Source organism: Gopherus evgoodei, unplaced genomic scaffold (assembly GCF_007399415.2).
Source record: "Gopherus evgoodei ecotype Sinaloan lineage unplaced genomic scaffold, rGopEvg1_v1.p scaffold_51_arrow_ctg1, whole genome shotgun sequence".
In the NCBI taxonomy this organism is placed as follows: Eukaryota; Metazoa; Chordata; order Testudines; family Testudinidae; genus Gopherus; species Gopherus evgoodei.
The window spans coordinates 1,285,837-1,300,244 of record NW_022060072.1 but is presented as its reverse complement, the minus strand read 5'-3'; the positions used below and the strand labels follow the sequence as shown (position 1 = coordinate 1,300,244).

General features: G+C 69.0%; 1 protein-coding gene across 2 annotated transcripts; it reads right to left on the bottom strand.

Annotated features, from left to right (window-relative positions):
* Nucleotides 1-3,019: 3,019 nt before the first annotated feature.
* PCOLCE (procollagen C-endopeptidase enhancer) lies at nucleotides 3,020-13,650 on the bottom strand. Of its 2 annotated transcripts, XM_030547000.1 has the most exons (10): nucleotides 13,444-13,650; nucleotides 11,222-11,330; nucleotides 10,846-11,104; nucleotides 9,589-9,669; nucleotides 7,438-7,562; nucleotides 7,135-7,271; nucleotides 5,454-5,719; nucleotides 4,485-4,556; nucleotides 4,217-4,387; nucleotides 3,020-3,276 (listed from the first exon to the last, which is right to left on the bottom strand). In XM_030547000.1, the coding sequence occupies exons 1-10, from the start codon at nucleotides 13,542-13,544 to the stop codon at nucleotides 3,116-3,118; spliced, it is 1,482 nt and encodes a 493-aa protein (XP_030402860.1). In that variant the 5' UTR covers nucleotides 13,545-13,650; the 3' UTR covers nucleotides 3,020-3,115. The 2 variants fall into 2 exon arrangements, with proteins under 2 accessions (XP_030402860.1, XP_030402861.1); XM_030547001.1 differs by lacking the exon at nucleotides 9,589-9,669.
* Between the last annotated feature and the right edge of the window lie 758 nt (nucleotides 13,651-14,408).

Below are 14,408 nucleotides of genomic sequence, written 5' to 3'. Positions count from 1 at the left end.
TGCTCTGGCCCCAGACATTGAAGTTGGCCCCCCGGGATCTTGGCCATGGTGAGGACCCCCGGGCCAGGAGGCCGGCGTGGGACAGGGGGGCCCGGGCCCACCCAGCCAGCGGAAGATGGGGCTGGGTGGGCATGGGGGGGGTGGCATCCGTCTGTCCCCCGCCTCTGGCAGGGATCTGGTGTGTCTGTGTGTCCAGCAATTCGGGGGGGGACACCCCACTTTGTGTGCACTGCACGGGGTGGGAGGCTGGGATCTGGCAGGTCTGGGGGGGGGGGGGGGCAGGCTGGATCAGCTCTGCTCCCGGAGGGGCTGGGGGGGAAATGAGCTGAGAGGGGAGGGGCTCTAGCCAGGATCAGAGGCAGGGGATATGGGGGGGCAGGTTCCTGAGGGGTGGGGGGGGCTCAGAGGAAGGGGATATGAGGGGGAGGTTCTTGGGGGGTGTGCAGCCCTGGCTGGATATAAGGAGGGGGGAGAGCCTCCTGCCCCTCCTGCCAGCTAATTGGGACCGTAAGCCCCCCAGGGTGCCCCATGGGTGCGAGGCCCCATACAGAGAGCAGGGACCCCTGTACCATGGGAGGGGGGTGACAGAGCCTGGGGGGGTGACTGTGATCCCCTGGGACAGGGAGGAAACAGGACCCCCCCTGGGCTACCACAGGTTCCCCTTGGGCTACTGGGCCAGTGTGGGGGGCAGACGCTGGGCCTAGCTGGGGGGTGGGAGCACGGTGCCCCTCACTCCCGACCCGCAGCCCCTGCTAGCCCAGCCCGTGGGTTATTTATGGCTGGGGGGGGGGCGTTGTTCCAGCCCCCGGCAGCGCAGACGCAGAGCCCTGCGCAGTGGCCCAGAGGCAGCCAGGGTCCAGCCTGCCCCCCCCCGGATCCCCGCCCAGGGCCCCTCGAGGTTGGGGCTGGGGGTGAACTTGCCTGTGGGGAAGCTCAGAGGGGCAGGTGTGGGGGGAGGAGGGGACTAGGAGACAGAGCCGGGGGGGCGATACAGGATTCCCCCACCCCGGGATCCTCTGGCAGGGGGCAGGGAAGATGTGGCCCCCCCCACCCCCCTGTCCGAGCTGCCCCAGTCCTCAACCCAGACTCAACCCAACACTGGTTTCACATACGACGCTCCGGATGTGGAGTGAATCCAGAGTGACTCTGGAGTGAACCCCCAGGCGACCGCAATGCAGGGTGATTGGAAAGGAGGCTCGGCTCGATCCAGAGCCAACCCCGCAGGAAACGGGAACTAGAGCGAATCCGGAGCGAATCCAGCCCCGGCCAGGCCTGCGTTCACCCCTCCTCGTGCTCTGAGACCGGGCAGCCTCGGCCCCCCGACCCTGATCCCTGCACCAGCCACAGGAGCGGTACGGGGGCCAGGACCCAGGAGTAGAGTCCGGGCCAAACCCAGGGACAGCCACCAGGGGGCGCACGGAACCAGCACGTGCATCAGAGGCTGGGAGCCAGGACTCCTGGGTTCTCTCCCCGGCTCTGGGAGGGGAGTGGGGCTGGTGGGTCAGAGCAGGGGGGGTTGGGAGCCAGGACTCCTGGGTTCTCTCCCCGGCTCTGGGAGGGGAGTGGGGCTGGTGGGTCAGAGCAGGGGGGGTTGGGAGCCAGGACTCCTGGATTCTCTCCCCGGCCCTGGGAGAGGAGTGGGGGCTGGTGGGTCAGAGCAGGGGGGCTGGGAGCCAGGACTCCTGGGTTCTCTCCCCGGCTCTGGGAGGGGAGTGGGGCTGGTGGGTCAGAGCAGGGGGGCTGGGAGCCAGGACTCCTGGGTTCTCTCCCCGGCTCTGGGAGGGAAGTGGGGGCTGGTGGGTCAGAGCAGGGGGGCTGGGAGTCAGGACTCCTGGGTTCTCTCCCCAGCTCTGGGAGGGGAGTAGGGGCTGGTGGGTCAGAGAAAGGGGGCTGGGAGCCAGGACTCCTGGGTTCTCTCCCCGGCCCTGGGAGGGGAGTGGGGCTGGTGGGTCAGAGCAGGGGGGCTGGGAGCCAGGACTCCTGGGTTCTCTCCCCAGCTCTGGGAGGGGAGTAGGGGCTGGTGGGTCAGAGAAAGGGGGCTGGGAGCCAGGACTCCTGGGTTCTCTCCCCGGCCCTGGGAGGGGAGTGGGGCTGGTGGGTCAGAGCAGGGGGGCTGGGAGCCAGGACTCCTGGGTTCTCCCACGGCGTTGGGAGGGGAGTGGGGGCTGGTGGGTCAGAGCAGGGGGGCTGGGAGCCAGGACTCCTGGGTTCTCTCCCCGGCTCTGGGAGGGAAGTGGGGGCTGGTGGGTCAGAGCAGGGGGGCTGGGAGCCAGGACTCCTGGGTTCTCTCCTCAGCTCTGGGAGGGAAGTGGGGGCTGGTGGGTCAGAGCAGGGGGGCTAGGAGCCAGGACTCCTGGGTTCTCTCCTCAGCTCTGGGAGGGAAGTGGGGGCTGGTGGGTCAGAGCAGGGGGGCTGGGAGCCAGGACTCCTGGGTTCTTCCCCAGCTCTGGGAGGGGAGTGGGGGCTGGTGGTTAGAGCAGGGGGGGCTGGGAGCCAGGACTCCTCGGTTCTCTCCCCAGCTCTGGCAGGGGAGTGGGGGCTGGTGGGTTAGAGCAGGGGGGCTGGGAGCCAGGACTCCTGGGTTCTCTCCCCGGCTCTGGGAGGGGATTGGGGGCTGGTGGGTTAGAGCGGGGGGGCTGGGAGCCAGGACTCCTGGGTTCTCTCCCTGGCTCTGGGAGGGGAGTGGGGGCTGGTGAGTCAGAGCTGGGGGGCTGGGAGCCAGGACTCCTGGGTTCTCTCCCTGGCTCTGGGAGGGGCATGGGGGCTGGTGGGTTAGAGCAGGGGGGGCTGGGAGCCAGGACTCCTGGGTTCTCTCCCCGGCTCTGGGAGGGGAGTGGGGGCTGGTGGGTTAGAGCGGGGGGCAGTGCCAGGCCCGGATCTCTGCCCTGGCCTGTGGGAGCTGCTCCATGGTTGCCTGCACTTGTGCAATTCGCACAGGGATTCTGCCGTGCAAAGGGGGGGCGGGACTCCAGGGCAGGGGGGTGTCACTACCAATAGCACACGCAGGCGGAGCGGCCGCTTTGCTCCTTTATTGATACATGGAGCCGGCTTCGGGGGGCTGGGGGAGAGGGGCGCGTCCCCTGCAGGACAGACCCCCCCGCACACCCCCCTGGGCTCACGCGTTCTTCTTCTTCTTCGGTGCCCCCCCGCACGGCCGCTTGCTGAGTGTGGTGAGGATCTGGTGCTGCTGCTGTCGATACGGGACCACGAAGCTCTCGGGGGACAATACGCCGACCCCCTCAGCGTCCGCCCGGCCCATGAAAATGTAGCTGGAACCTGAGGGGGTGGGGGAGACACAGAGACAGTCACGAGAGGTGGGAGATGCGCCCACCTCTGGGGCGGGGCAGCCGGTTACCCGGGGACCCCTCGCCTGGCGGTGAGATGCGCCCACCTCTGGGGTGGGGCGGCCGGTTACCCGGGGACCCCTCGCCCGGCGCTGAGATGCAGCCACCTCTGGGGCGGGGCAGCCGGTTATCCAGGGACCCCTCGCCCAGTGCTGAGATGCAGCCACCTCTGGGGCAGGGCGGCCGGTTACCCAGGGACCCCTCGCCCGGTGCTGAGATCCGCCCACCTCTGGGGCAGGGCGGCCGGTTACCCAAGGACCCCTCGCCCGGAGCTGAGATGCAGCCACCTCTGGGGCAGGGCGGCTGGTTACCCAGGGACCCCTCGCCTGGCGCTGAGATCCGCCCACCTCTGGGGCAGGGCGGCTGGTTACCCGGGGACCCCTCACCCAGCACTGAGATGCGCCCACCTCTGGGGCGGGGCGGCCGGTTACCCGGGGACCCCTCGCCCGGCACTGAGATGCAGCCACCTCTGGGGTGGGGCAGCCAGTTACCCAGGGACCCCTCGCCTGGTGCTGAGATGCAGCCACCTCTGGGGCGGGGCAGCCGGTTACCCAGGGACCCCTCGCCTGGCGCTGAGATGCAGCCACCTCTGGGGCGGGGCGGCCGGTTACCCAGGGACCCCTTGCCTGGCGCTGAGATGCGCCCACCTCTGGGGCGGGTTGGCTGGTTACACGGGGACCCCTCACCTGGTGCTGAGATGCGCCCACCTCTGGGGCGGGTTGGCTGGTTACACGGGGACCCCTCACCTGGTGCTGAGATGCGCCCACCTCTGGGGTGGGTTGGCTGGTTACACGGGGACCCCTCACCTGGTGCTGAGATGCGCCCACCTCTGGGTGGGGCTCCCCGTGGCCCAGCGCCCGCAGCTCACTCACCTTTCTTGAGGGCGGGACACTGGCGGCAGGGGACCTTCAAGCGCAGGGTGGCCCCTTTCTCGGCCTGGGGCAGGCTCAGGGCTCCGGCCTTGTACGTGTTGAGGAGCGAGACGGTGGCTATGACCCGGTCGCCGGCCCCTCGCACGGTGGTTTTCACGGTGCCGGTGATAACTGTGAGACAGGGCATGGGGGGGTGAGTCCTTTGGGGCACTTGTCCCAGAGCCAGGGAAGACCCCCCTGCCCCTCCCCGGACTCCTGGGTCCCTTACCAAAGTTGTTGGCACAGAAGTGGCTCTGGAGACTTCCCGACCGGCGGCATTTCTGGGGGCACTGAACCGTGGCTGGGGGGAGAAGAGGGGTTTAGTGCTCAGCCTGGGGGGGGCAGCTTCCCCCCCGACCCACATACCCCCTCCCACAATTCACAGAGCCCAAGGACCCCAGGGCTGGGCTGGCAAGGGCTGCGGGTCGGGAGTGAGGGGCACCAGCAGGGGCACCAGCAGGGCTGGGCTAGTGGGGGCTGTGGGTTGGGAGTAAGGGGCACCGGCCGGGCTGGGGGGGGCAAGGCTTGACTAGCAGGGGGCTGGGTGTTGGGAGTGAGGGGCACCGGTGGAGCTGGGGGGCCTGCGGGTTGGGGGTGAGGGGCACCAGCAGGGCTGTGGGGGGCAGAGCTGGACTAGTGGGGGCTGCGGGTCGGGAGTGAGGGGCACCGGTAGGGCTGTGGGGGGCAGGGCTGGGCTAGCAGGGGCTGCGGGTCGGGAGTGAGGGGCACCGGCAGAGCTGTGGGGGGCAGGGCTGGGCTAGCAGGGGCTGCGAGTCGGGAGTGAGGGGCACCGGCAGGGCTGTGGGGGGCAGAGCTGGACTAGCAGGGGCTGCGGGTCGGGAGTGAGGGGCACCGGCAGGGCTGGGGGGGCAGGGGCTGCGAGTCGGGAGTGAGGGGCACCGGCAGGGCTGGGCTAGCAGGGGCTGCGGGTCGGGAGTGAGGGGCACCGGCAGAGCTGTGGGGGGCAGGGCTGGGCTAGCAGGGGCTGCGAGTCGGGAGTGAGGGGCACCGGCAGGGCTGGGCTAGCAGGGGCTGCGGGTCGGGAGTGAGGGGCACCGGCAGAGCTGTGGGGGGCAGGGCTGGGCTAGCAGGGGCTGCGAGTCGGGAGTGAGGGGCACCGGCAGGGCTGGGCTAGCAGGGGCTGCGGGTCGGGAGTGAGGGGCATCGGCAGGGCTGGGTTCGCAGGGGCCCATCTTACCCGGCGTCTGGGTGCTGGGTGGCTCGGCCTCGGGCGGGGCCCGGGCGGTGGGTTTGGGCTCGGGCTCCGGTTTCGGTTTCCCGGCGGGCTTGGTGCCGGCCTGGCCCGGTTTGGAGCCGGGGAAGATCCCGGGGGTGGGTTTCGTGGCCTTGTCGGTCACCTCCGAGGGGCTTTTCACGGCGTAGGAGGCGGCGAAGCCGTCGGCCGTGACGCTGAGATCCGAGACGAACTGAACCAGGAGCTCGTTCCCCTCCGAGTAGATGGTGCTGCGGGGGAGACGGGTGAGAAAAACCCTCCTGTGCCGGGCGCTGGCCCCCCCCCGGCCCCAGGGCAGGGACTGGCTGGCTCAGGGGGGCAGGGAATGGGGCAGGGGCCTGTCCCCTCTAGGGGGCGCCGGCTCCCACCCGGCCCCAGGGCAGGGACTGGCTGGCTCGGGGGGCAGGGAATGGGGCAGGGGCCTGTCCCCTCTAGGGGGCGCTGGCCCCCCCCCGGCCCCAGGGCAGGGACTGGCTGGCTCAGGGGGGCAGGGAATGGGGCAGGGGCCTGTCCCCTCTAGGGGGCACTGGCTCCCACCGGCCCCAGGGCGGGGACTGGCTGGCTCAGGGGGGCGGGAATGGGGCAGGGGCCTGTCCCCTCTAGGGGACGCCGGCTCCCCCCCGGCCCCAGGGCAGGGACTGGCTGGCTCAGGGGGGCGGGAATGGGGCAGGGGCCTGTCCCCTCTAGGGGCGTCGGCTCCCCCCCGGCCCCAGGGCAGGGACTGGCTGGCTCAGGGGGATGGGAATGGGGCAGGGGCCTGTCCCCTCTAGGGGGCGCTGGCTCCCACCCGGCCCCAGGGCGGGGACTGGCTGGCTCAGGGGGGCGGGAATGGGGCAGGGGCCTGTCCCCTCTAGGGGACGCCGGCTCCCCCCCGGCCCCAGGGCAGGGACTGGCTGGCTCAGGGGGATGGGAATGGGGCAGGGGCCTGTCCCCTCTAGGGGGCGCCGGCTCCCACCCGGCCCCAGGGCAGGGACTGGCTGGCTCAGGGGGGCAGGGAATGGGGCAGGGGCCTGTCCCCTCTAGGGGGCGCCAGCTCCCACCCGGCCCCAGGGCGGGGACTGGCTGGCTCAGGGGGGCAGGGAATGGGGCAGGGGCCTGTCCCCTCTAGGGGGCGCCGGCTCCCACCCGGCCCCAGGGCGGGGACTGGCTGGCTCAGGGGGGCAGGGAATGGGGCAGGGGTCTGTCTCCACTAGGGGGTGCTGGCTCCCACCCGGCCCCAGGGCAGGGACTGGCTGGCTCAGGGGGGCGGGGAATGGGGCAGGGGCCTGTCCCCTCTGGGGGGCGCCGGCTCCCACCCGGCCCCAGGGCAGGGACTGGCTGGCTCAGGGGGGGCGGGCAATGGGGCAGGGGCCTGTCCCCTCTGGGGGGCGCTGGCTCCCACCGGCCCTGGGCAGGGACTGGCTGGCTCAGGGGGCAGGGAATGGGGCAGGGGCCTGTCCCCTCTGGGGGGCGCTGGCTCCCACCGGCCCTGGGCAGGGACTGGCTGGCTCAGGGGGCAGGGAATGGGGCAGGGGCCTGTCCCCTCTGGGGGGCGCCGACTCCCACCCGGCCCCAGGGCAGGGACTGGCTGGCTCAGGGGGGCGGGGACTGGGGTACAGGCGGCCGGGGGAGGGGCGGGGAGGCTGGGGGAGGGGCGGGGGCTCACCCGGGGGCTCGGTCACCGCAGAACTTGCCGACGCGCCGGGAGTCGTCGGTGGCCCCCCCGTTGAAAACGGCCACGTAGTCGTAGCGACAGTAGGTGTCGTCCTCCACGTCGAACTTCCCGAAAGTCAGTTCCACCACCTGGGGGGGCGGGGCATAGGGTCAGCCCCGCCCCCTGGAGCCTCAGCCCCGCCCCCTGGCGCCCATCCTCCCACATTCCACCTCAGCCCTGTCCCACCACATGGACCCTCCCCATCCTCTGCCCCACCCACCACAGTGACCCCCACCTCCGAGCCCCCCCCCGTACCTGGCCCACGGGCGCTATGATGTGCCAGGAACAGCTGATCCCGGCAGGGTAGTTGGTCTCGGGCCAGTTTGGGGTCTTGAGGCTTCCCTGGGCCTTCTCCAGCTTCCCCCCACAGAACTGATGCTCTGCAAGACAAGCAGCGGTGGGGGTCAGCGAGGGGGAGCCCCAGAGCTTGGGGGGGCCCATTGAGCCTCCCCCCCGGTGGGCACCCCCTGGGGTAATGGGGAGCGCGCCGGCGCAGAACGGAGCACATGGGAGGGTGCAAAGAGAGAGGTGAGTGTGCACAGCAAGTGTGTGAGAGTGAGTGTGCTCACTGCTTGTGCAAGGCTATAGGGGTGCACAGGAATTGTGCGAAGAAGTGTACGCTTGGGAGAATGCAGGTGTGCCGTACAGGGAAGCATGCAAAGGAATGAGCCTGTGCATGGGCTGTGCACGGATATATGGGTGTGCATGGGGAAATGTGCATGTAAGTGTGCAAAAATAGGTGTGCACGCATATGAAGGTTGCATGAGTCTGATGTGCACGGATATAGGTGAGTGTGCACAAAGCAGTTTGCAAAGGAGTGTAAGAGTGAGTGTGCATGAGAGATGTGCAAGATACATGTGAGTGTCCAGACAGGGACCTGAGTGTGCAAAGACACAGCACACTGTGCAAGCAGGGAAGAGTTTAGTGTGCAAGAGCATGTGAGTGTGCCAATTCGTGAGTGCACATGGAATGCTGTGTACACCCACGGTGCCCAAGGAGAGGTCAGTGCAAATCCCACCAAGCGTGCAAGGAAACATGCCGCCAGCTTGTGCAACCCTCACTGTGTACGTGTGCAACTCCTGCCAGCACACACAATAGTGCAAACTCCTCCCTGCCTGCGCAATAGTGCACAGGTCACTGTGCGAACATGCAACCCCCAAGCAGCGCGTGCAGCCGGACCGCCGGCCACCTGGCAGCGCATCCACCTTGGCCTGCACGTGCAAGGGTGCAAACATGTCACACGCACGAGTGGAAACCTGCACCGGTGAACGTGCAAACTGCCGGCCCATGTGCAACCCCCTATCTGAGCGTGCAAACCGCCCACCCACTTTGGGGCAGCCAAACGGCCACCTGCCTGTGTGCAAATCCTCGCACTACTGCCACACTGACCCTTCTGGGTGTGACCCCCCCGTGCCCCTGCACATGCTCCAAGCGCCTTGTCGGTGCGGCCAGCTCTGGGGCGGCGCGGGGGGCAGGCAGGCGACGTCCCACAGGCCCTGACGCAGCTGGCGTCACCCTGCCTGGGCCCGTGTTTGCTCAGCGCACGGCTTTGGGGGCATTGGCCCGGGGGGGGGAAGGGGGGCAAGGGCAGCGGCGCCGGGAATGGGGGAGGGAAGAGCCGGACTTGTGCAAACCTGCAATTTCCACGGATTCCGCGGTTGGTAATTACAGGCCATGGAGGGAGCGGGAGCAGGGGCGGGGGGGAGACAGGCGGGGCACAAGCAGGGGGGTGGTGGGGGTCTCGCCCTGTCCAGCAGCCAAGCCCCCCCCGTCGGCCCCCACCGGACACAGCAATGGGACGGCGATTTGGGGGTCAGATCCCAGGCTGGGGGGAGAAGGTGGCTGGTTTGGGGGTGCACAGGATAGGGGGGAACTCCCCCCATCGTCACACCCCCATTGGTGCAGGTGCACTGTGGGTAACGCGCTCCCAGCATCCTCTCTGCCCCTGGCGTCAGTGCAGGGCATTGTGGGTAACGATTTCCCAGCATCCTCTCTGCCCCTGGCGTCAGTGCAGGGCATTGTGGGTAACGCGCTCCCAGCATCCTCTCTGCCCCTGGCGTCAGTGCAGGGCATTGTGGGTAACGATTTCCCAGCATCCTCTCTGCCCCTGGCGTCAGTGCAGGGCATTGTGGGTAACGATTTCCCAGCATCCTCTCTGCCCCTGGCGTCAGTGCAGGGCATTGTGGGTAACGATTTCCCAGCATCCTCTCTGCACCTCCAGCCCCTTTGCCCCAGGCCACGATCCGACCACAATGGCGCCCCCCGGGGGGCAGAGCCCGGGCGGGACGGGCTGCGGCTTTCCCCCAGGGCTGGGGGGGCCGGTCTCTGCGCCCCGCCCCAGCCCCCCCAGCCCTACGGGGGGGGCCATTGCCGGCGGGGGGAGAGGGCAGGCGGCCAGATACTCACCATCCCAATAGTGCCAGGGCTCCCAAGCCAACCGGGAGTCTATATGGTTAGCGCCCCACTTCTGCCTTCCGCGCGGCCGGCCTGCAAAAGTCCCGCAGGTTGGGATGGGTGGGGGGAGCCGCTGGGGGGCAGGCGGGGGCGGGGGGCCATGCAAGCCGGAGGCACGGGGCACAGGCACGGGGGTTCACAACGGCTGGAGAGGAGCCGGCGTGGGTAACAATTACCCAGCATCCTCTCTGCCCCTGGCGTCAGTGCAGGGCATCGTGGGTAACAATTACCCAGCATCCTCTCTGCCCTTGGCGTCAGTGCAGGGCATCGTGGGTAACAATTACCCAGCATCCTCTCTGCCCCTGGCGTAAGTGCAGGGCATCGTGGGTAACGATGACCCAGCATCCTCTCTGCCCCTGGCGTCAGTGCAGGGCATTGTGGGTAACAATTACCCAGCATCCTCTCTGCCCTTGGCGTCAGTGCAGGGCATCGTGGGTAACAATTACCCATCATCCTTTCTGCCCTGGTGTCAGTTCAGGAGATTGTGGGTAACGATGACCCAGCATCCTCTCTGCCCCTGGCGTAAGTGCAGGGCATTGTGGGTAACAATTACCCATCATCCTTTCTGCCTCTGGCATTGTGGGTAATGTGCTCCTGGTGTTAGTGCAGGGGATTATGGGTAACGTGCTCCCACACCTTCTCTGCCCAAGTGGCAGGGCAGGGGATTGTGGGTAATGGTCAGTGCAGGGCATTGTGGGTAACGTGGTCCCAGCATCCTCTCTGCCCCTGGCGTCAGTGCAGGGCATTGTGGGTAATGTGCTCCCAGCATCCTCTCTGCCCCTGGCGTCAGTGCAGGGCATTGTGGGTAATGTGCTCCCAGCATCCTCTCTGCCCCTGGCGTCAGTGCAGGGCATTGTGGGTAATGCGCTCCCAGCATCCTCTCTGCCCCTGGCGTCAGTGCAGGGCATTGTGGGTAATGTTCTCCCAGCATCCTCTCTGCCCCTGGCGTCAGTGCAGGGCATTGTGGGTAATGTGCTCCCAGCATCCTCTCTGCCCCTGGCGTCAGTGCAGGGCATTGTGGGTAATGTGCTCCCAGCATCCTCTCTGCCCCTGGTGTCACTGCAGGGCATTGTGGGTAATGCGCTCCCAGCACCCCTGGGAGATCAAGTGTCCACGCACCCCCTGGGGGGTCCCCCTGCAGCCAGCCCCCCGGGGGGGAGCATGCGGGAGCCCCCAGCCGGGGGGAGGAGGGGCCCAGGGGTCTCTCACCGTTGACGTGGGGGAGGCCGGAGCTGAACCAGACCAGGAAGCCGCGGCCCCCGGTGCCCTCGTCCGTCACCATGCGCAGCATCATGTGGTTGCTGGTGGAGAGCAGGGCCCCGGGCCGGAAGGTGCCGCAGAAGCGGCCCAGCCGCTGGGCGGTGGCCGAGTGTCCATTGAAAATCTCCAGCGAGTCGTAGCGGCAGCCGGGGTCCGGCTCCAGGTCGAAGACGCGGAAGGAGAGAATCACCACCTGGCCCTCGGGCACCTGGGCACGGAGACAGCGGGTCGGCTGGGGGGGGTGGGGGCAGACCCCCCACCTCCCCTCCTCTGCACCCCGATTTCCCCACATCCGCCCCCCATCGCCCTCCCCTCCCCTTCGTACCGTGATGGTCCAGGTGCAGGTCTTGCCGGGTGGGTAGTGGTTGGGGAACCCCTCGCTGGCGATGTACCCCGACTCGCCCACGTGTTCCCCGCCACACAGGAAGACGGGCCTGGGAGAGACGCCCAGAGTCACAGTCACTCGGTGCCCCCCATTCGCGACCCGCAGCCCCTGCCCCCCCAGCTCTGCTGGTGCCCCTCACTCCCCACCCGCAGCCCCCCAACAGCCCAGCCCTGCCCCCTCAGCCTGCTAGTGCCCCTCACTCCCGACCCGCAGCCCCCCAACAGCCCAGCCCTGCCCCCTCAGCCTGCTAGTGCCCCTCACTCCTGACCCGCAGCCCCTGCTGGCCCAGCCTGGGCTCCCCTCTGGCCCTGGTCCCCGCTGCGGTGAGCAGAGGAGCCAGCTGATGTCAGCATCCAGGACCCAGCATCTGTTTGTCCTGGCCCGGGTGCCGGGGGCTGGGAGAGTGGCCAGGCCGCAGGCGGGGTGCAGAGCCAGTCCTGCCTCGTGAGGCCTCCAGACAAGTGAGCGGCCCCCACGTCCCCGTGGGGGCTGAGACAGACACACCTGGTCTGTGTCCCCCCGTGGCCTGTGACAGCCCCCGGTCGGGACTAGCATCCCCAGCCTGCCCCCGCCATCACCCCGACACACGCCCTGGCCCGGGGCCCCAGCCTCGCCCGCGCGGGTGAAACTGGGGATGCACGGCCCAATGTGGTGCACGGGGATGAAGAGGGGGAGCTGAGTGTGAAAAACCTGGCACACTCGTTTTCCAGGGGGAAGCTGGGTGTACATAAGACAGCCCCAAATATCAGGGTGTTGGGTGCCCCCCCAGGGCGAGGGAGCCAGTTCTGTCCGGCCTCTGACCCCACTGTTTGGTGACCATAAAAATCCGGTTTTCACCTCCCCACATCTGTCCCTGGGGTCCCAGCCTGGCCCTCCCCCCCCATCGCCCCCACAGCTGCTCCCCCACAAGAGAATTCAGAGAATCCAGAGATCTTGGCTCATCCCCGGCATCTGGCAGCTTCAGCTCCACTCGCTAAATCCTTCCAGATGTGCTGGAGCCCGGCCTGTCCCGGCCCCCCCGGCCCTGCTGGTGCCCCTCACTCCCGACCCGCAGCCCCCTGCTCGGCCGTGCCCCTCACTCCCGACCTGCAGCTCCTGGCCAGTGCCCCTCACTCCCGACCTGCAGCCCCTGCCAGCCCAGCCTGCCCCCCCCCAGCTCTGCCGGTGCCCCTCACTCCCGACCCACAGCCCCTGCTAGTCCAGCCCTGCCCCCCCCCAGCCCTGCTGGTGCCCCTCACTCCCGACCCGCAGCCCCTGCCAGCCCAGTGTCTGTAGTAGGTCACTTCCCACCACAGGACCCTGCTTCTTTGGGGTGAGAGGGAGTCGTGGGGCAGGGAGCAGGGCTGGGGGGAGCTGGGAGCAGGGGGGCGTTATGGGGCAGGGATTGGGGTCACGGGGGAGTCGTGGGGCAGGGTGGCGTTATGGGGCAGGGATTGGGGGCAGGGGAGAGTCATGGGGCAGATGGGAGTTATGGGGCATGGATTGGGGGCATGGGGGACTCGTGGGGCAGGGGGGCATTATGGGGCAGGGATCGGGGGCAGGGGAGAGTCGTGGGGCAGATGGGAGTTATGGGGCAGGGATTGGGGGCACGGGGGACTCGTGGGGTTGGGGGCGTTATGGGGCAGGGATCGGGGGCAGGGGAGAGTCGTGGGGCAGATGGGAGTTATGGGGCAGGGATTGGGGGCATGGAGGAGTCGCGGGGCAGAGGGGCCTTATGGGGCAGGGATCGGGGGCAGGGGAGAGTCGTGGGGCAGATGGGAGTTATGGGGCAGGGACTGGGGGCACGGGGGACTCGTGGGGTTGGGGGCGTTATGGGGCAGGGATTGGGGGCAGGGGAGAGTCATGGGGCAGATGGGAGTTATGGGGCAGGGATTGGGGGCACGGGGGAGTCGTGGGGCAGGGTGGCGTTATGGGGCAGGGATCGGGGGCAGGGGAGAGTCGTGGGGTTGGGGGCGTTATGGGGCAGGGATCGGGGGCAGGGGAGAGTCGTGGGGCAGATGGGAGTTATGGGGCAGGGATCGGGGGCAGGGGAGAGTCGTGGGGCAGATGGGAGTTATGGGGCAGGGACTGGGGGCACGGGGGACTCGTGGGGCAGGGCGGCGTTATGGGGCAGGGCTGGGGGAAGGGAGGAGTCGGGGGGCAGGGCTGGGGGGCTGCGGTACCTCGTGGCGTTAGGGGCGGGGGCGGGGGGCGGGTCGCTCTGCCCCATAGCGCAGCCCCATAGCAGCAGCAGCGGCAGCAGCGGGCTCCGGGCCGGGCTCATACTGGGGCTGGGTCCGCTTGAGGGTCCGGTTCTGGTTCTGGTTCTGGTTCTGGTTCTGGTCCCTGCGCGGACGGGCCGGGAAGCGGCGGGTCGGGCTCAGCGCAGCCTTAATGGGAAGGAACCGGGGCGGGGCGGGGGGCGGGACGGAGGATTCCCCGGGGGAGGGGTGTGTGGGGAGGGGTCTGTGTGGGGAGGGGCTGGCTAGGGGATTCCCTGGGGGAGGGGGTCTGTGGGGAGGGGTCTGTGTGGGGAGGGGCTGGCTGGGGGATTCCCTGGGGGAGGGGGTCTGTGGGGAGGGGTGTTGTGGGGAGGGGCTGGCTGGGGGGTGTGGGGAGGGGCTGGCTGGCTGGGGGATTCCCTGGGGGAGTGGTCTGTGGGGAGGGGTCTGTGTGGGGAGGGGCTGGCTGGGGGATTCCCTGGGGGAGTGGTCTGTGGGGAGGGGTCTGTGTGGGGAGGGGCTGGCTGGGGGATTCCCTGGGGGAGGGGTGTGTGGGAGGGGTCTGTGTGGGGAGGGGCTGGCTGGGGGATTCCCTGGGGGAGGGGGTCTGTGGGGAGGGGCTGTGTGGGGAGGGACTGGCTGGAGGATTCCCTGGGGGAGGGGGTCTGTGGGGAGGGGTGTTGTGGGGAGGGGCTGGCTGGGGGATTCCCTGGGGGAGGGGGTCTGTGGGGAGGGGTGTTGTGGGGAGGGGCTGGCTGGAGGATTCCCTGGGCGAGGGGTGTGGGGAGGGGCTGGCTGGGGGATTCCCTGGGGGAGGGGTGTGTGGGGAGGGGTCTGTACGGGGAGGGGCTGGCTGGGGGATTCCCTGGGAGAGGGGTGTGTGGGGAGCGGGATGTGTGGGGAGGGGCTGGCTGGGGAATTCCCTA